This window comes from Ipomoea triloba, chromosome 10, assembly GCF_003576645.1.
Source record: "Ipomoea triloba cultivar NCNSP0323 chromosome 10, ASM357664v1".
NCBI classification, from domain to species: domain Eukaryota; kingdom Viridiplantae; phylum Streptophyta; class Magnoliopsida; order Solanales; family Convolvulaceae; genus Ipomoea; species Ipomoea triloba.
Window position 1 is genome coordinate 27,739,927 of NC_044925.1, and position 21,261 is coordinate 27,761,187.

The window sequence follows — 21,261 nt, forward strand, 5'->3', positions numbered from 1 at the left end:
TACATATATGCATTAACTTGGAATAATCCAGGTAGGTACAAAGACTTTGCAAGTCCACGCAATAAATTGATTGATGTTCACCTGCTCGGGCGCTAAAAAATTAATGTTCGTCCTCTTTGTCATTAACTGAAGATGTCACTTTCATTTGGGCCATGGAACTTTTGTACTTATTTTACGATCTATAATTTAGCTATTTGCACAAAATTACGTAAATATCAATAATTCCTTTGACAAAGTCTTTTATTAAACTATTGTACATTTTAAGTTTGTCATCTAGGTAAGCGGTAAAAGTAAAACTTGTTCGAGTAAGAAATTACATTTTGAAAGCCACAACATGGTACTTAGCTGGCTAAAAGATTTATAGGCATCTAAATTTCTATATACACTCCTTATTATACACTTTGTTATAACAATTGATTTAACCATCTGAAAATCCTATGATGTAGATGATACAAATTAAAGCAAGAGAGGAGAAAACTGTATACATTTGATCTAGTACAACAGAACAATAAAAGCCTATATTTTTAGACTTGCTTAAATAAAAACTAAATCTAAAAATGCATGAGTCAGCCCGGCTATGGATAAGTTATGCTGGTATACCTCTTTGTGATCTTTTACCAACTTGAATTATAAAGTGAAGTTTACTCACTGCATACTTCGAGTAGTTAGTGACAGGTAGATTTCTCTTGTCAATCAGACATCTAAAAAAATATAATTAAAATTAACCCAATCAACCACATGTTTTAAAAATATCAAGAATTGATGATGCGAGAGTTTCCAAAACGCCATCTTCCTCCCCTTCTGAGACCTGACCACAAGGTTCTTGGGCCGGTGGTTCTTCAACCTTAACACAACATTCTGGGTTTGGTTCCACTGGCACTTGTGCAACGTTAGCACAACATTCTAAGGTTGGGTCTTGTGCCACTTTTACAGCCACTTTTGCAGCATGAGCACCAGCTTTGGCGGAGACCTTACCAAGAGTAACCTCATTAATTTTTGGCCGTCTCTTCTTACAAAGGCAATAAAGGACTACAAACACAACAACTGCAGTGGGAACACCAACAGAAACTCCAATCATCAAATCTCTTTTGATCTTGTCCGTCGCTTTTTGAACAAGATTTGGCGGTGGCAACAGACTGCCCGCCGGCCTAGGTGGAGAAGAACCGAACTGCCACGAGGTGACAGTGTGTTCCTCAAAGAAACTCCCCGTTGCAGCTGAGAAGCCAACGCTTACAAATTCAGGCAAGTCAACTACCCTCAAATCAACCTCGCAGCTAAGGGTGTAGGTTGAGGTCTGGCCATTAGAGTATCCTGTGAAATCAACTCTGAGAACCTTGGAAACCGCCCTGTAAGTTATGGAAGCAGAATTGGGCTTCCCCTGTGTAACGTCGTTTGGCCATTCCGTGGTTTTAACAGAAGTTTTCATAGATCTAACGTTGATACTTACAGTACTTGTCTGAGTTTGGGATGATGATGAGTATGTATCAAACGCTACAGCGACGAAGGGGTCTAGAGCTGTTTGCAGATTCCCATCGGTTAGGCCAAGGCCGCCACCACCATACATAGTCTGAGAAAATGGGGTGGAAAAATCAGCCAAGAAAAAGGCCAGGCCATCGCCATAGTTGGTGTTACCATTTGAGTTGATGTTGAAAGTGAATTTGGTGTCAAAATCAGCTAAATTCCCTGAAGCCTTGTCCCATAGTTGCAATGGAACGGCATACATGGCTCGACCGGCTTTGGAGACCTGGACGCCTTCAAATGGTGTGAGTTGGATGCCCTGGTTTGTGATATTTGCAGCTCCTTCGACTTTGATGTTCCCAAGATAATAAGGAGTAATATAGGGCATGTTAAATGAAAGTGAACACACTAGAGATGCAAACACAAGGGATACAAAGGCGGAGATATTCAAAAATGTGCACAAGGCGGCAGCTGCTGCCATGGCGGCTTAGAATGAATTAGGTGGTCTAAGTTTTTCTCTGAGATTATCAATGGAGAACTTGCACTCAGATATATCCATATAAATAGTTGCTCTCACCCTGAAATCAACGTAACATGCAAGTTGGAAGACGAGGACCTAGTCCGCTCCATTTTTTGAAGACAAGGAAAACCCACAATAAGGAGGTTTTCTCCCAACCTTGTGACCCTAGCCAGCAAAGGACCACAAGGAGGTAAACCAGTCTAGGTTACCCATAACTGACCGGCTCAAACTCAGGAATTTGAGGATCGAACCTCCAACCTCTAAACGGTAGGTAGAGCACTCTTACCACCTAACAGTACACTTAAATCAGCATAAGTTGATCATAAGAGCTGACTGACTAGCTCAAACTAAATATATCAATAGACAGCTTTCACTAAGCTAGAATCAAATTCAAAACATTATAGTTATTGAATCAATAACTTGACTAATTTGGCGGGCAGTCTCTATCTTTCCCTCTTGAATTTGCCACCACTAACATCAATTCACCTACTTAATTCCAAAGGATTACAAGTTGTACATTCCATCTCTACATTGCTAGTCCACGCTCTACATTGACTACATTCCATCTCACAACACGCGCAATTTCAATTCTAGTTTGAAGAAGCCAACTACGTATACCTAGTCTCGTTGATTTATTTTTATTTATGATGACATAACCCACAACTTATTTGAGGATGTGCAATAGCTCTAGCGGACAAAAGATTACGATAAAATAAACAAGTTTAAATTGCCCATGCTAGATCGAATTAAACCAAAAAGATTATTAGATCATTTCATTGAAAGTAGAACTTATAATCTTGTGGAAGGCTAATATTCTTGTTGATCTTTTTTTCTCCTGAAAGATCAATTCACATACTTGCACATCAGAATATTACAAGATATAAGAAGTGTTATGTCACCAAAGTGTTAATTAAGGAGAAAATCACATTATTTTTAGGAAAAATGTACATAAAAATATTACAATTTCATTAATTATTAATTAGTAATATTACATATTTGATATCCTTAAGCAAAATACTCTTACAGAAATTTATAAAAAATAATTGCTCTCGCTAGTCGGCAACACTCAACATTTAGCTGGATAGGATGACCGACTTTGCTAGTCCACGCTCTACATTCAATACACTCTGCTATATATGCACTGTGTATTCATGTGTACACATTACACATTGCATATATACACTGTTTAACACATGAATACATATATATTCATGTGTACATAGTACACATTTATAATAATAAAAAATCTCATGGGATGCACCAAACCACGTGAGACAGGTTACGGTTGCATGAACCTTAGCTCGCGAGCCTAACAGGTTGACCGGCAAAAGCTCGTAAAAAATTAGGTCCGCAATGGGGCGGGCCTATGGGAATGAGCTGACCCGCTTTGTCAGTACTACTTCCAATTGCGCTTAAATTATTTATTGACAATTTATATCGTGGACCTTAGTCCAATATACAGAATTTGACTTCATAAAGTTCAGTTCATGTTCATAATGCGTAGAATTATATAGCAATTGGTATGTTTCGAGATTCTTAAAGCGTACTTTGATCCAACTAAAAACCCTAAATTTCCGACCATTTTTTATAGTTGGAAATCTTCAACTTTTCCAGCAGTGAAAGATGAAATCAAATGTGAGAGACTAGTGTTGTAACTATTGGGAAGATGAAACGGTTAACTTAGAGCGAAGATAAATTAAACATCATTTAAATCATATGTCTAAACATCATTATTCATCTAGCAAATTAAACACACATAATTGACCTCCCGGCTAATAACTTTATAGCAAGAGCATAGAAATGTTTAACAGATACACTTGAAAAATTCGGTATTATTATAACTTGTTCCATTAAGAAAATTGCCTCTAAAACATCTTCTCAGTGTACAATAACTAATGCAAGATATAGATACATAAAGTAGCAGAAGAATATCTAGTTGTTACAACAAATAAAAGACTTATTTAAGAGCCAAAAATAACAAGGCAAGAAAACACTAATTCTATAGCTATAGTTAAAAATAAAATAAAATAAAAAAACTGCAAGACTCAACATAACCTTCTTCTCCAATAGTATCTCACACTCTTACATTTTCAATCACCACTGTTCTTATACTACTTTATTGTTAACACAGAGCAGAGATAAATACAAGAGACAACAAAATGACCAATGACTTTATAGCAAACACACAAAAATATATCATTAACAGACCCAATAAGTAATATTCTTGTTTGAAATTAAGAAAATTGTGCTATCAGTGTGCGTGCGAATGTGAGGCAGAAGATGAAGAACCAGTATCCATGATGGAAGATGAAGTGAAACGCGAGGGACAAGTATTGTTGCTTGACCTCGTATGGCCCTCAAATATTTGCCAATGCGAACTTGAAACGTTGAATGGCTTAGGCATCTTTGGTGGAAGGATGGGCAATTGCACTAGGAATTTAAGACAATGTAAAGCTTGGCTTATTTTTGGTCGGCAAGTACTATCAGGGTGAGCACACCACAGCCCAATCATCATTAACTGCTCCATTTCTTGCTCATCAAAGTTTCCGCATAGTTTAGGATCTACAGCCTCTAGTAGCTTTCCCATTCCATACAAATCCCAAACCCATTCCACCAAGGTTTTCACACCTTCGGGATCATTGGCAAGAATTGCTCTTTGCCCAGTAGCAATTCCTAATGCAACGATTCCAAAGCTATACACATCTGATTCTTTGCTCGTCTTGAATGTGAAATTGCATTCTGGAACTACATACCCTGGTGTTCCTCCGACTATGGTTTTTTGGGGTGCATTTTCATGGTCAACTAGCCAAGCTAACCCAAAATCACCTAGCTTAGCGTTAAAGCTAGAGTCCAACAAGACATTGCTAGGTTTAATATCCCTATGCAATACACATTTTTCCCACTCTTCGTGCAGATAGCACAAAGCCGAGGCCAAGCCTTGTGCAATTCTATACCTGATCTCCCAATTCAAAGGTGAGTTTCTCTTGAAGAGATGGGAGTCTAAGCTGCCTTCTGGCATGTTGCGCCCGCGGAAGTGGGATAGATCAGATTGCAACAATAATTTGAGAAAGAAAAATAAATGAGGCACAGATTTTACGTGGAAAACCCCTAAACAAATTAGGGAAAAAACCACGGGCAAGGGTAGAAGAATTTCACTATGAGAAAATAGGAGTTACAACCACTCTCTAACTAACAAGGAGAAAACAAGGATAATTCTCTCTTGCTAGGAAGGAGAAATACACTCAACAAACTCTCTAATATCTCTAGTATATGAGGGAAGAATAGAATGATTTGGGATGGCTAGAATGGCAAAATGACCTCCCTATTTATAGTTGTAGATTTGGGGTCATTTTGTAGTTAGCCTAAAATGTAGGGACCAAACAATAAATATTTTTGTTCAAACTTTGTAGGTGCCTAACTCTTGGACTTGCCTAACATTCTTGATCAAACTTTGCAACTTGCCTAACCATTGTGGCTGCTGCCAAATTAATCCATTTGCCGACATGGCATGTATTCATAAACAAGCAGCAGTTCGCCTTTCTCGTGACACCAACCGTGAAGTGGCACCAAGTTTCTATGTCTCAATCGGCTGATTATCTTTACTTCTGATGCATATTCATTAACCCCCTGTTTAGACCCACTTGAGATTCTCTTAACAGCCACATACAAGTTTAGGCTGCTTAAGAAACCTCTATAAACCCCTCCAAACCCCACTTCTCCAAGCTTCTGCTCCTCTGCAAAGTTGTAAGTTGCAGTCTCCAATTCAGTGTATGAGAACTTTTTAGGACCACTGCTAACCATTTGAAATTCACTATCCATGTCCTGACCAAGAAGAATAATCTCTTGATTGTTTCCTATTTCTGTTCCTGTCTTTTTAAGACAAGTAACGATGGCTAAAGCCAATAACAGAGCAACTAAAACTGGAACACAAATACTCAATCCTATCACTAGCCCTTTCTTCTTGTTCTTTTCTTCTCGAGGAGGAGCTGGCGATGGAGATGGAGATGGAGATACACTACTGACCGACGAGCTCAGTGTCAGTGAAGTGGAATTGAACCGCCACGAGCTTACAATGTTTTCCTCAGACAACATTCCTGTTGCACCTGAGAAGCCAACGTTAACGAATTCGGGCAAGTACCTGAGATCAACCATATGGCTAAGGTTGCCTGTCAAGTACTGGCCATCCCAGAATCCTGTAAAAACAACTTGAAGAATCCTGGAAGTAGCATTATAAGTTATGGAAGCATTGTTATTCTTCCCCTGTGTAATATTGTTCCACCATACTGTATTCTCCTCGGGTACTAGTACAGAATTAATTATGATACTCACATTTGTCATTGGCATATTCTTCTCGTTTGAGTATGTATCAAAAACCACAGCAAGGAAATGATCTGGAGATGGTTTATAGGCATCCATTAGGCCAAGGGCGCCACCACACGTCCGATTTATATCGAATGGGGTGGAAAAATTAGCCATGAAAAAGGCCATTCCATCAGCATAGCGAGAGCTACCATTTGAGTCGATGTTGAAAGTGAAATGGGTGGTAAAATCGGCTAAATCTCCAGAAGCCTTATCCCATAGGTGCAACAATTCAACATACTTGGCTCGACCGGCTTTGCCATTTAAATCCGGTGTGAGTTTGATGCCACGGTTTGTGATGGTTGCATTTCCTTCCACTTTAATGAGCACATCTTTATCCTTAGGACCAATGCTTGGCAGATCAAACGAGAGGGAACAAACTAAAGAAGGTAGCAAAAGGAATAGGAAGGCCAAGACATCCAAGAATCTGCACAAGGCAGCTGCCATGGCTGGCTTATTAGCTTACAAATTCTTTGGATCTAATGATGGTTACTGGGGTGGGTAAGTTTTTTTTGCCAAATTGTGAGAAAATAGTTGCTCACACCAAGAACTAACTCAATAGTAGATTAATTAGCTAACTAGGGACAAATTGAAGACTTTGCACAGTCAAGCCACTTATGCTGAATCGTTGCACCTACGCATAAGGCTAGCTTGATGGAGATTTAATTTAGATCATTTTATACATATCTATGTATCGGAAGAAAGACACTGAAGAATATAGTGATAATTTCCCTTTCCTTATCTCTTTTTTCTCAATATGATTTGAAGCTTGAACCAACAAAGTAATCAACACTTAAGTAGTATTAATATGGGTATTAATAATAATCAGCACGAGCAGTTCGGTTAATTCAGTTCATCCTAACAACTACAATGAGCTCCTACTTAGCACTAGACACCTGGGAGCTTGGGCCTAGGTACCAAGACTATGAAAGTCAACGCTCTACTTTCAATACGCTATGCCCTGCCGTTTAGTTTACGTGCATAACCCTTTCTACCTACAATTCTACCATACTTTGAAGAGTCACTAACATACATGATACATGCATCAATTTGCAGAAAACTACATGTTAAGAATGCATTATTGACCAAGTCTTTAATTTGCTAGCTAGCTAGTGGTTTTTGGAAAATTCTTAAAATGTCATGTGACACTATGTTGAACTCTTAAATTAGAAGTAAGTACGTTAAGCACCTTTTATTATGTAGTACTTTTAACTTTAACATTCAGCTGGTAGGTAAGCAGAAAAATTATAACTTGTTTGAAAACACAATCTAAGCTAGTGTAAATCAAACTAATTAACACAATATTGTAACTTTCAATCACCACTTCTTATACTACATTGTAAACACATAGAAGAGATAATAAATCATAAATACAAGAGATAACGACATGACCAATGACATCATGGCAAGCACACAGAAATATATATCTTTAACAAACACACAATAAGTAGTGTTTTTGTTTGAAATTCAAATAGGGAAGTCAAGGAAGTTGGTGCTATCAGTGTGTATGCAAATATGAGGCATCTGTGGCCGAAGATGAAGTTACATGCGAGGGATAACTGTTGTTGCCTGGACTTGTATAGCCCTCAAACACCTGACGCAAATTTGAAAAGGATGTCACATTATAAGAAGTTGCGTAAACTGGCATTTCTGGTGGAAGGGTGGGCACCTCTACTTGGAGTTGAAGACCATGCAAAGCCTGGCTTATTTTTGGTCGACAATTACTATCAGGGTGAGCGCACCACAACCCGATCATCATTAATTGCTCCATTTCTTGCCTCTCAAAGTTTCCGCATAGATTAGGATCAGCAGCTTCCATTAGGTTTCCCTTTCCATACAAACCCCAAACCCATTCCACCAACCTTCTGAAATCTTCTGTTTCTTCAGCAAAAATTATTGCCCTTTTTCCACATGCAATTTCTAATGCGACAATTCCAAAGCTATACACATCTGATTCTTTGGTAGTCTTTAATGTAAAGTAACATTCTGGAGCGACGTACCCTATTGTTCCTCCAACTAGGGTTTTTTCGGGTGGTTTTTCATGGTCAACAAGCCAGGCTAACCCAAAATCACCTAGTTTAGCATTGAAGCATGAATCCAATAGGACATTGCTGGACTTAATGTCCCTGTGCAATACACACTGTTCCCACTCTTCGTGAAGATAGAACAAAGCTGAGGCTAAGCCTTGTGCAATTCTATACCTGGTCTCCCAATTCAAAGGTGGGTTTCTCTTGAAGAGATGGGAGTATAAACTGCCTTGAGGCATGTTTTCATAAACAAGCAACAACTCACCTTTCTCGTGACACCAACCGAGAAATGGGACCAAATTTCTATGTCTTAATCGGCCGATGATCTTTACTTCAGATGCATATTCGATAACCCCTTGTGTAGAACCACTCGATACTCTCTTGACAGCCACGTCCAAGTTTAGGCTCCTTAAGAAACCTTTGTAAACCCCTCCAAATCCCCCTTCTCCAAGCTTATGCTCCTCTGAGAAGTTGTTAGTTGCAGCCTGTAATTCAGTGTATGAGAACTTTTTAGGACCAGTGCTAACCATCTGAAATTCAGTATCCATGGCCTGAGCAGGAAAAGTCGCATGATTGTTTCCTTTTCCCGCCCGTATCTTCTTAAGACAAGTATAGATAATGGGTAAAGCCAAGAAAGCAACTAAAATTGGAACCCCAATACTCAATCCTTTCACTAGTAGGCCTTTCTTCTTTTTCTTCTCTTCTTGAGGAGGAGGACTTGGAGATGGGGAACGAGATAAACTACCAACTGACCTCGGTGGAGTGGAATTGAACCGCCAGGAGCTTACAGTGTGTTCCTCAGTCAAAGTTCCTGTTGCAGCTGAGAAGCCAATGTTAACAAATTCAGGCAAATGTTCCCTCAAATCAACCATATAGCTGAGATTTTCTGTCAAGTACTGGCCTCCCCAGAACCCTGTAAAAACAACTTGAAGAATCTTGGAACTAGCATTGTAAGTAATGGAAGCATTGTTATTCCTCCCCTGTGTAATGTTGTTCAACCATGCTGTACTCCTATTGCTTTCTAGTACAGCATTAATGTTGATACTAACATTAGTCATTGATTTACCCAAACCGTTCGCGAATGTATCGAACACCACAGCAACGAAAGGAACTGGAGTTGGCTTAAAATCATCCATCAGGCCAAGGCCCCCGCCAAAAGTAGGAGTTAAATCGGTTGGGGTGGAAAAATTAGCCAAGAAAAAGGCCATCCCATCGCCAAATTTAGAGGCACCCTTTGAGTCGATGTTGAAAGTGAAATGAGTGGTAAAATCGGATAAATTCCCAGAAGCCTTATCCCATAAATGCAACAATTCAACATACCTGGCTCGACTGGCTTCGTTTTCCGACGCAGATGTGAGTTGAATGGCACCGTTTGTGATAGTTGCATTTCCTTCCACTATGATGCGCACATTTTTATCATTAGGACCAATGCTTGGCAAATCAAACGAGACTGAACCAACTAAAGAGGGAATCAAAAGGAATAGAAAGGCCAAGATATCCATGAATCTGCCTATTGCCATAGCTGCTGATTCTGAGAGAATAATTACTCTCACCAACAACTCATTTGCAGTAGATTCAGCAATGGCTGCTACTAGGTACCAAGACTTTCCTAGTCCACGGGACTCCAAGAGCAATCAATCATCGTACGTGCTGACCCTTCTGGAGATTCCATTGCCCACGAACAAGCCACTTGTAGGTGCTGACCCTTCTAGAGATTTAGTTGATTTTATCACCCTTTGACTTTCAAAGTCAACACAAACATATGGTACTTGGTAACATTTCGCAAATTATATTGTGGACCATGTTCATGGTTGATACTGCACTTGTGTTGAAAGGGTATTGTAGTTGCACAGAACAGAAGTCGTTCATCCGTTCAACACAACTACAATATCCGTTCAACACAACTACAGTATCAGTTCAACAGAACTGTAGTTCTAGACGGATGAAACAACCTCTGTTTCACGCAACTGCAGTTAGTTTTCAACACAACTGTAGTATCAACTTATGACCATAGTCTACAATGCATTGTAGACCATGGTTCACGGTATAACCACGGGTAACATTTAGCTATGTTGGTGGATAGGCCTTTTTCTTGCACAAATTTTCCACTGAATATTAACCACATAGGAGTTTGACTTCTTTCATAGGGTAATAGGGATAAGAATTGAACGTGGAGACAGGGAAAGAATCTTTTTTATAGTACAAAAATTAACTTTGTATTTTATCCTTAATCAGGATTGGAAATGCCGGAGATTGTGCTAGCCGTCGTTTTTTTAATAATAATTTTAAAAAATTAATAATGTGAGAGTAAGTAGTTGACCTCAATAAAAATAAAATAGAATAAAAATTATCCTATATATTTTTAATTAATTTTTTGAAGAGTTCTTTTCTCCATATTTGCAACTAACGTATACATGATGCATTGATGCATACACATTCCTTGTTAACGACTTCTCTTCTCGTTTTAGTATTATATATTTAAGTGAATCATCCAAATTGGCTCTTAATTATATCTAAATATTATATTAAAAATGTACTAAATTTTGTCATATTGGGAACATAACAAGGTGAATGATGGCAAATTATACTATGCACCACGGTGCACATAGCAATGTACACCACGTACTTAAACGACGTCGTTTTGAGCATTGTAAACTAATCGTCCGTTTTTTTGGAAATCACGTTTTCTGTTTTGCCCGCTCTCTGTATTTATGTTAATATTCTGTGTATTCCAGGCAATCATTCTGTATATTCTAGGCAACCGTTCTGTATATTCTAGGCAACCGTTCTGTGTATTCATGTTAGTAGCATATGTTGTGATGTGTTTGTGCATTCGAATGTTTAGGAGGATGAGTTCTGTGTATTTTGTGTCAATATTCTTTGTATTCATGTTATTAACACAGGTTGTGATGTGTTTGTGCATTCGAATGTTAGGAGGATGAGTTCTGTGTATTTTGTGTCAATATTCTGTGTATTATGGGCAAACACTCTGTGTATTATAGGCAAACGTTCTGTGTATTCTATATAATGATTATATGTATTCTAAATAATGAATTCCCTGGAGTCATTTGCGTCCACTAACATCTATGTATTTTGTGTCAATATTCTATGTATTCTGGGCAAACATTCTGTGTATTCTAGGCAAACGTTCTGTGTATTATAGATAATGATTATGTGTATTATAGATAATGAATTCTCTGGAGTCATTCGCGTCCGCGTCCACTAACACTAAAACGACGTTGTTTTACATACGTGGTGCACATTGCTATGTGCACCGTGGTGCAGGATATAACGATTGGTGAATGATACACTTGTGAAGGAAGCAAAGGCTTGTAATAGAGGTTTAAAGGTGTTAGATGGCCCACTAGAGTGTTTGGCAGTAGTTATGCCGTGGACTCAGGTCCACCTTGCAAGGTGGACTGGGTTTAAAAACGACGCCGTTTTTTTTTTTAACATATTGGCTTGAAATGTGGAACATAAACTCTACATTTACATACACTATACTCTGCATTCACAATTTGTAAACTCCACATTCACACATTACAGGATTATATGTTTAGTAACTATATTACCACTGTTATGCATTCACACATTCAAAACTCTATATTCACAAGTCCTATACTCCATATTCACAACTTGAGAACTCCACATTCACACATTACAGGGTTACAAGTTGCTAGAACTTCTTAACTCTATTACAGATTCATACATGCATAACTCTACATTCACGATTTCTATACTCCATATTCACAATTTGAAACCTCCACATTCACACATTTCTGGGCAACTCTACATTCACACAATCATAAGTCTACATTCACGATTTCTATACTCTACATTCACACTTTGAAACCTCTACATTCACACATTTTTGGCCAACTTTATATTCAGCAATATGTTTACTAATTAAAAAAAAAAAAAAAAAAAAGAAGACAAAACGACGTAGTTTTGGGTCCACCTTGCAAGGTGGATCTGGTCCACAGCATAATTTGCGAGTGTTTGGATGCACTGTTATGTTGTGGAGCGATATTGCTGGTTAGATGGCTCAATACAATTCTGGAGTAGAATTCTATTTGGATTCGTTGGGGTCACTCCTCTCTTTTTGTCAAGAAATAAAAATGTTATTCTTGACTGAAAATTCAATAATATATAGCTTGATATACCATATTCCTCTGATAATAATTATTACTCTTTCAAGGGGAATAATTTATTTTTAATGAAAAATAGTATTGTATATTATAATAATAATAATAATAACCTACAAATATTATTTTAACATGGTAAAGTAATGAATAATCAATTAAAAACAATTTGTTCAAATAAAATGTCTTACTTTCAAGCAACCAACTTTGGGAATACATTAATGCCTTCAAAATATTTGGATGAAGTCGATCTACTACGATGAGGTGACACCAATCTACCACTAGTACTGAAAGTATATTCTAAAGCAAAGGTAGAAACTATAATAGCTAATATATCCTTAGCAACCTTACTCAAAGTTGGATAATTTTTTTCCTTCAGTTTGCCACCCTGATAAAACATCCAATTCATTATCAAATGTTGACCTCTTAGCCTCTAAATAGAAGTCCAACTCTGATGTCTCACCCATGTGAGAAATTTTCATAAAATTTTTCAATTTGTCCCTGACTGGGTTACCCTGAGCCAAGTTCATCCCTAGCTTCAACATTAGATTAAACGCATTTACTTGCAAATGTTGATATTGAAGAACGACACAAATCATTGCAATATGTCTTTAACCCTCTCAATTTCTGATGCACCTTTATCTCCATAAAATGTTTGAAAGAAGAATTAAGCAACTCTTAACTTATACCTTGGATCAAGAACGTTAGCTACAACTAGAATCCCATGCACCACTTCTCAATATTATTTATCAAACTTTGCAAGCATACTCTTAGCCATATTTGCTATCACCAAAGCACTTGACTCAACTCAAGTGCACAAATTAACCTCTCAGACATCAATAGGAAAAAACATTGGAAGTTGGATATTTTCTTTCACAAAATGCATTTGATACTTTAAAAAACACTTTCAGTTTATCACAAATTTTCTCGGGTAACTCTCAATCTTGTTCAAAATGTGCACAAACAAATGAAGACTCTTGTTGTTCCAAACGGTAAAATAACATCTTTGTATTACAATGCAACAGAAAGAATCAAATAAGTAGATTTCCATCGAGTCTTACAATCTTGAACTAACTGTTTTGAGTATTCTATACTGAAATGTGTTGCACTTTCTTTAAAGAGTTGTTGTCTTTTTGGTATAGCTAACCAAAAACTAACACTATCTCTAACTCTTTACAATCCATTCCCCATAACTTTTAACCCATCTTGCACTATCAAATTAAAGATAGTGACCCTTATAATGACCCTAAATAATTGAGAAACCAAAACAGTGATTTTCTCTATATATACATAAAGTAGCAGAAGAGTTTCTAGTTGTTAAAACAAACAAAAGACAAATAACAATAATGGAAGAACACACTAATTCTATAGCTATAGTTCAAACCTTAAGACTCAACATAACCTTCTTTTACAATACTATCTCACACTCTTACATATAATTTTCAATCACCACTGTTCTTATACTATATTGTAAACACAGAGAAGAGATAAATCATAAATACAAGAGATAACAACATGGCCATTGATTTCATAGCAAGCACACCAAAATATATATCTTTAACAAACACAGAGTAAGGAGTGTTTTTGTTTGAAATTCAGACAGGGAAGCCAAGAAGGTTGGTGCAATCATTGCGTATGCGAATGTGAGACATCCGTGGCTGAAGATGAAGTTACATGCGAGGGATAACTGTTGTTGCTGGGACTCGTATAGTCCTCAATTATCGGCGAACGCAAATTTGAAAAGGATGGCACATTATAAGAAGTTGAGTAATCTGGCATTTCTGGGGGAAGAGTGGGCACCTGTACTTGGAATTGAAGACCATGTAAAGCTTGGCTTATTTTGGGTCTATAATTACTATCAGGATGAGCACACCATAGTCCAATCATCATTAACTGCTCCATTTCTTGCTCATCAAAGTTTCCGCATAGCTTAGGATCAGCAGCTTCCATTAGTCTTCCCATTCCATACAAATCCCAAACCCATTCCACCAACCTTTTGAAACCTTCTGTTTCTTCAAGAAAAATTATTGCTCTTTGTCCACATGCAATTTCTAATGCGACAATTCCAAAACTATACACATCTGACTCTTTGGTAGTCTTTAATGTAAAATAACATTCTGGGGCTACATACCCTAGTGTTCCTCCAACTAAGGTTTTTTCAGGTGTTTTTTCATGGTCAACAAGCCAGGCTAGCCCAAAATCGCCTAGTTTAGCATTGAAGCACGAATCCAACAGGACATTGCTGGACTTAATGTCCCTGTGCAAGACACATTGTTCCCACTCTTCGTGAAGATAGAACAAAGCAGAGGCCAAGCCTTGTGCAATTCTATACCTGAGCTCCCAATTCAAAGGTGAGTTTTTCTTGAAGAGATGGGAGTATAAACTGCCTTGAGGCATGTATTCATAAACAAGCAACAACTCACCTTTGTCGTGACACCAACCGTGAAGTGGTACCAAATTTCTATGTCTCAATTGACCGATGATCTTTACTTCTGATGCATATTCGATAAACCCCTGTTTAGACCCACTTGAGACTCTCTTGACAGCCACGTCCAAGTTTAGGCTCTTTAAAAAACCTCTATAAACCCCTCCAAATCCCCCTTCTCCAAGCTTATGCTCCTCTGAGAAGTTGTTAGTTGCAGTCTGCAATTCAGTGTATGAGAACTTTTTAGGACCAGTGCTAACCATTTGAAACTCAGTGTCCATGTCCTTAGCAGGAAAAGTCTCATGATTGTTTCCTTTTCCTCCCCGTGTCTTCTTAAGACAAGTATAGATGATGGGTAAAGCCAAGAAAGCAACTAAAATTGGAACACCAATACTCAATCCTATCACTAGTGGGCCTTTCTTGTTCTTCTCTTCTTGAGTAGGCCTTGGAATTGGACTTGGAGCTGGGGGAAAAAGAGATAATCTGCCCACTGACCTGGGTGAAGTGGAATTGAACCGCCAGGAGCTTACAGTGTGTTCCTCAGTCAAAGTTCCTGTTGCAGCTGAGAAACCAATGTTAACAAATTCAGGCAAATGTTCCCTTAAATCAACCATATAGCTGAGGTTGCTTGTCAAGTACTGGCCACCCCAGAACCCTGTAAAAACAACTTCAAGAATCTTGGAACTAGCATTATAAGCTATGGAAGCATTGTTATCCTTCCCCTGTGTAATGTTATTCCACCATGCTGTGCTCTTATTGCTTTCTAGTACAGCATTAATGTTGATACTAACATTGGTCATTGATTTACCCATACTGTTTGCGAAAGTATCAAACACCACAGCCACGAAAGGAATTGGAGATGGCTTAAAATCATCCATTATCCCAAGCCCACCGCCAAAAGTAGGACTTATATCGGTTGGGGTGGAAAAATTAGCCAAGAAAAAGGCCATCCCATCACCATATTTAGAGGTACCGTTTGAGTCGATGTGGAAAGTGAAATGGGTGGTAAAATCGGATAAATTCCCAGAAGCCTTATCCCATAAGTGGAAGAATTCAACATACCTGGCTCGACTGGCTTCGTTTTCCGACTTCGATGTGAGTTGAATGGCACCGTTTGTGATAGTTGCATTTCCTTCCACTATGATGCTCACATCTTTATCCTTAGGACTAATGCTTGGCAAATCAAACGAGAGTGAACCAACTAAAGATGGAAGCAAAAGGAATAGAAAGGCCAAGATATCCATGAATCTGCCTACTGCCATGGCTAGCTCAGCTTTGGTTTTCTTTGCCAACTGTGGTGCTGATACTGAGAAAATTATTACTCTCACCAACAACTCATCTGCAGTAGCTTCTATTAGGTACAAGAGAATTTGCTAATTTAAGGTGCATCAGTCGTTTTTCTCTTAAAGTGCGTATATTAAAAGTTAAGGGTGTGCTACTTTTTTAAGTTTAAAGTGCATCAATTTAAATTTAAGGTGCAATGTTTTAGACCTTAAGGTACATGGTTTTATAATTTAAAGTGCTTAGTTTTATATCTTATGGTACATCAGTTTGAAATAATTGATCATTTGCATACATGTTTAAAGAAGTTTTTTTTTTTTTTTTTTAATTTTTTGATTTTAACAGTTGAACTAAATTAAATCAACAGACTCAGATTTCATCCAATCTTCTATCTGGAAGAGTCTTCCCAAATGGTCAAGTCATCCCTACCTTTAATATTTTCCGCATAATAAAGGTAATTAGTGGTCCCCGGCCCCATGCCATCTTTCTATCTTCAAGAGATTCCATTGCCCACGAATTGGATCAAGCCACTTGTGCTGAGCTTTCTGGAGATTTAGTTGATTTTATCACCCCTTTCACTTTCAATAATGTTAACTCAAATGGTAACATTTGGCTATGTTGGTGGATTGGCCTTTTTCTTGCACAATTTTTCCACTGAATATTAACCACATAGTAGTTTAACTTTGTTGATAGGGTTAAGAATTAAGCGTGGAGACAGAAAATGAATCTTTTTTCAAGTCCAAAAATTATATAAATTTTGATTATTTTTAGGGACAGGTGTTAAATTAATTGACTCAAATATCTAATCTAATATTTTAACGACATGTATGTGTTAAATAAAATTGAGTGATTTGGGGTGATAAGGGAACCGCAATCACTGTCCAAGGGTGTCTACATGGTGGTAAATTTTATTTATGTGTAATAATCTGCAAACTACATAAAGAGATAAATCGCACTAAAAAAATATGTGTGACAGACTTATAATGTGTTGGTAGAAATTAAACATGTGACCTTCAACTCCAATTTACGTACATTCATATGGTGATAGAAAGTTTCTTTGCATGGCGCCATCATGAACCTTGATTTTCCGATCACTTGTGGTTGGAAAGTTTAAATTTTAAAAATAAAAATACAAATTAACCATGGTTTGGCAACCATGGCATTCCAGTAGAAACCCAAAGAAAGAGTTGTGTTTTTACCCGTGTTGGGTGGGCAACCATGAACCACCCACAAAAACCTAAAGAAAGACTATTAACCCTTTATTAACATCTAGATTATTCCATATTCATTTATTAATATAACATCTCTCTCTCTCTTCCCAATATTAATATAACATCTGTACACTATGAAAGTGGGTGATAGTGTGGTACTATCTTATCTTGTATTGATGGTGGCATGGAGCTAAATAGCTAATGTCCTTGACCCCACCCACAAAAACCCAAATTAAAGAGATTCCATATTCATTTATTAATTAATATAACATCTGCACATACACTATGAAAGTGGTTGGTTCTAATGTACTACTCCTATCTTGTATTGATAGTGGCATGGTGCTATGTCCTTGACTCATCTGATGGGCGTATCAACTATGAAGACAGTTGCTCCCTCCTTCACCTCACTCCTTATTCCTTCGTTTGGCGGTAGCTCAGAGAGTCAAGTTCAATATTTTGACAACGTGTATTGCTACGCAAATTTATCATTACAAAACAAAACAAAATAAAACCAAAAAAAAAAAAGAGGAAAACTTCATATTAGCGCGCCCGGCTGGGTGATATGATTGCATCGCACGTGACCAAATGCGAGTCATATTTACATATGGTAGGACCCACTCACGAAGTAAAAACCAACTCCTTGTAGTGAGATTTTTTTTTCTCTCCTCACCCTCTCTCCTCCACATAATAAGTCATTCCTTCCTCAAAAATCACACTAAAATTCACTAATGGAGATGCCCTAACAATGCCTTTGACGTTTAAAAAAAAAAACCAATGCCTTGACCAAGAATTTATTTTGCTACATTGTGATTTTTTGGAAATTTCATAAAACGTCATACTACACCACATAAACATGAAAAGAATAATTTGTGACTTCTATGACCAATTGAGCCTGTAAGTGGCCAATTGGTTCACACTCTTGGAAGTTGTTCGAACCATTGGCCCTCGACTATGACCGTGTGCTGGTGATATCTGGAGGTTAGAATGAGGTATAGAAGGACCTAGATCGGCGAGATTTGGAAGATCTTTCTTAAAAATGGATTAAGGAACTTTTTTTTTAAAGATAATTAAGGAACTTTTTACTTAATTTATTTTGCTTTTGCATCATAATTTTAGAGTTTAGGGTGCATTTTAATGTCAGCGTGTGCATATTGCAATATTAAATTAAAGTGTGTGCAGTGCAATGTATAACCGTGTATAAGGCAATATATAAGTGTGTACACGATTTCTGCGACATCTACTGTGCACACAATTACACATAGTACAGAACAACAACCCGTTCCGTTGTCCTCTGGTCTACATATGCGAAAATGCAGTGTACTTAGAATTTGAATTTTAGAATTTACGCTTGAGTTTTTTTTCTTTTATTTGGTCTAGGGTTCACTTTTTATTGCATAGAGTATAACATTTATGATTTGGATTTAAAATTTAATTTTTTTCATTCTTTTTAAAAGTTATTCAGAAAGCACATTTAGTTGTTACAAAGTGAATAGTTAAGTATTATAAAGTGCAGAGTATAATGTTATAAGTTGCAAAGAAAAGTCGTTAATGATAATTACGAAAATGTCATTGTATTTTTTTTTAAAATTAGATCTTATCCGTGCAATTTTTACAAATATAAGACTGAGATCGGTGTATTCCAAATGTTATAAACATCAACTTTTAACTACTATAATATTTCGACACTAAATCATTGATTGATTTATTAAACGAAATCAATACACTTGTAATTTCATAAGTGAAAAATATGATAAAATAATAATCTTACAATTAATAATTTTATCCATCATCGAACATTATATATAATTATTTATATATACCACAACTTTAAATAATCACACAAACGTTAAATTATATGTATATAACTCATTAATATTAATTTATCTATAAATTTTCTAACATAACCATGGTGAACCCGTGTTGGGTTCCTAAGAAATACTCCGTATAGTAATTGCGCTAACCATGGATCGGAAGACTTGCTTTGCCAGTCCACGCACTACTTTAAGGACATCTTGGCCCCCTGTTACCTTTTTGCACCTGATTAAATATTCACTTTTGGTGTGTGCAAATCAGTTGTGAGCAAATTATACTTTATACTATTCAGCCATGCATGATTAAAGTTCTCCCCGTCTAAAAAATTATTGTTCGCATTTCTTAACAACCTGTAAGTCTTCTTTTATTGTTCGCATTTCTTAACAACTTGTAAGTCTTCTTTTATTCATGTTACTGTTAAATGTTAAAGTATTAACAACTTTACATGACAATCACAAAAACATTGGACTACAAGAGTGCGTTTTTAATAACGGGCCAGAAGATAAAATGAAGCGTGATAGACTACTGTAGAAGTCGAAAATCTTATGATACCCAAATTATTGCTTCTCAACATCTTTAGACTCTAAAAGAAGAGGTTGAATCGAATCTAGAGGGGTGGAGTACATTGGCTTAGGCATCTTTGATGGAAGGACAGGCCATTGCACTTGGAATTTTAGGCAATGTACAACTTGGCTCATTTGTGGCCAATCATTATTATCGGGTGAGCACACCATAACTAGATAATCACATTTCCACATAGCTTAGAATCATTAATCATTGTTATCGGCCGGGCTAATTTGCTTCACTTTCAAGTGAGACTCGAACCCACTCCCTTCCATGTGGGAGTGTAAATCGGGTGCCACTAGACCACAAAGTCTTTGGCTGCGAATTCATATCTAAAAAGGATGGCACAATATAATTAAGAAGTTGAGTAAACTGGCATCTCTAATGGAAGGGTGGGCACTTGCACTTGGAAGTGAAGACCATGTAAAGCTTGGCTTATTTTTGGTCGACAATTACTATCAAAGTGAGCACACCACAGCCCGCCCCGATCATGATTAATAATTGCTCCATTTCTTGCCTCTCAAAGTTTCGGCATAGCTTAGGATCTGCAGCTTCCATTAGCATTCCCATTCCATACAAATCCCAAACTCTTACTTTATATTTTGATTTAAAAGTATTACATTTTTCGTTAAAAATATTACATTTGTCTTTATAAGTAAAAAGCACTCACCAACAGTAATAATTTTGATGAAAAAAATAATACTTACATTTGTCCTATTATATTTTTCCAAGTAACAAATATTTTATTCCTAATTAGTATTATATTTTTCAGTATAAGTATTACATTATCATATTGACCCAACCCGTCTAGGGATAAGATCCAAAGATATTTAGTTAGTTAGGAGTGATTTAGGGAATAAAAGGATATTTAAGAAAGTAAAGCTAATTTATATTGTCTGTCCTTCCATTACTTGCAATTGTCAAGTAATTGTCTTCCTTTAACATTTGACTGTTGTTATAATTATTTCTCCATAACTTTGACGGGCTATCATAGATACTTAGCCTTTACACGGCAAATTATTGGTCGGACAACCGTCCGAAACGATTTCACTGAATTTTATGAGTTATAAATGTACTTTATATGTTAGAATAATAAAATTTCTAGGGTAAAATAATGTACTTTGAAAAATAATGTACATTATGGCATTATGCTTTAAAATAATGTACATTATGAATTTAAAAATGTATGTTGTAGTGGGTCGTGTGAAGAAAAAAAATTAGGCCAAACGACATCGTTTTTGGACCGTGGTCTGCACAGTTGTGCGGACCACGATCCACGCAATAACTATTGCCTTTACACCTTTTGGGCCTTCATCGAGCACCTGCTGAGCTAGACTAATAGATCGTTTCTGAGTGGTTCACCCCAGTCCTAATTATCATCCAATATAATACTTGTAAAAAAAAATACCCCGTATAATATTTATGAAGAATTCAAACATGTTATCCGATAAGGATCTATGAG

General features: G+C 37.0%; 4 protein-coding genes across 4 annotated transcripts; all 4 read right to left on the minus strand.

Moving 5' to 3' along the window:
- Nucleotides 1-457: 457 nt before the first annotated feature.
- Nucleotides 458-1,966, minus strand: LOC116031797 (seed lectin beta chain-like). Its single transcript, XM_031274106.1, has one exon. The coding sequence runs from the start codon at nt 1,937-1,939 to the stop codon at nt 731-733; it is 1,209 nt and encodes a 402-aa protein (XP_031129966.1). The 5' UTR covers nt 1,940-1,966; the 3' UTR covers nt 458-730.
- A 2,012-nt stretch (nt 1,967-3,978) lies between these two features.
- On the minus strand, nt 3,979-6,784 carry LOC116033420 (L-type lectin-domain containing receptor kinase IX.1-like). Its single transcript, XM_031276163.1, has 3 exons — nt 5,482-6,784; nt 5,382-5,440; nt 3,979-5,063 (listed from the first exon to the last, which is right to left on the minus strand). The coding sequence occupies exons 1-3, from the start codon at nt 6,782-6,784 to the stop codon at nt 4,230-4,232; spliced, it is 2,196 nt and encodes a 731-aa protein (XP_031132023.1). The 3' UTR covers nt 3,979-4,229.
- Nucleotides 6,785-7,835: 1,051 nt separating this feature from the next.
- LOC116033421 (L-type lectin-domain containing receptor kinase IX.1-like) lies at nt 7,836-9,866 on the minus strand. The gene has a single exon (XM_031276164.1). It carries the CDS (start codon nt 9,864-9,866, stop codon nt 7,836-7,838), a length of 2,031 nt encoding a protein of 676 aa, XP_031132024.1.
- A 3,894-nt stretch (nt 9,867-13,760) lies between these two features.
- LOC116032970 (L-type lectin-domain containing receptor kinase IX.1-like) lies at nt 13,761-16,300 on the minus strand. Its single transcript, XM_031275724.1, has one exon. The coding sequence runs from the start codon at nt 16,191-16,193 to the stop codon at nt 14,133-14,135; it is 2,061 nt and encodes a 686-aa protein (XP_031131584.1). The 5' UTR covers nt 16,194-16,300; the 3' UTR covers nt 13,761-14,132.
- Nucleotides 16,301-21,261: the final 4,961 nt, after the last annotated feature.

Excerpts from the sequence above, each read along its gene's own strand:
- LOC116031797 (XM_031274106.1), bottom strand. The coding sequence starts at position 1,939 with ATGGCAGCAGCTGCCGCCTTGTGCACATTTTTGAATATCTCCGCCTTT.
- LOC116033420 (XM_031276163.1), bottom strand. The coding sequence starts at position 6,784 with ATGGCAGCTGCCTTGTGCAGATTCTTGGATGTCTTGGCCTTCCTATTC. Across the intron at positions 5,441-5,481 it reads TGTTTATGAATACATGCCAT|GCAAGTTGCAAAGTTTGATC; the intron begins GTCGGCAAATGG and ends CACAATGGTTAG. Across the intron at positions 5,064-5,381 it reads AAGAGTTAGGCACCTACAAA|CCTCATTTATTTTTCTTTCT; the intron begins GTTTGAACAAAA and ends GTAAAATCTGTG.
- LOC116033421 (XM_031276164.1), bottom strand. The coding sequence starts at position 9,866 with ATGGATATCTTGGCCTTTCTATTCCTTTTGATTCCCTCTTTAGTTGGT.
- LOC116032970 (XM_031275724.1), bottom strand. The coding sequence starts at position 16,193 with ATGGCAGTAGGCAGATTCATGGATATCTTGGCCTTTCTATTCCTTTTG.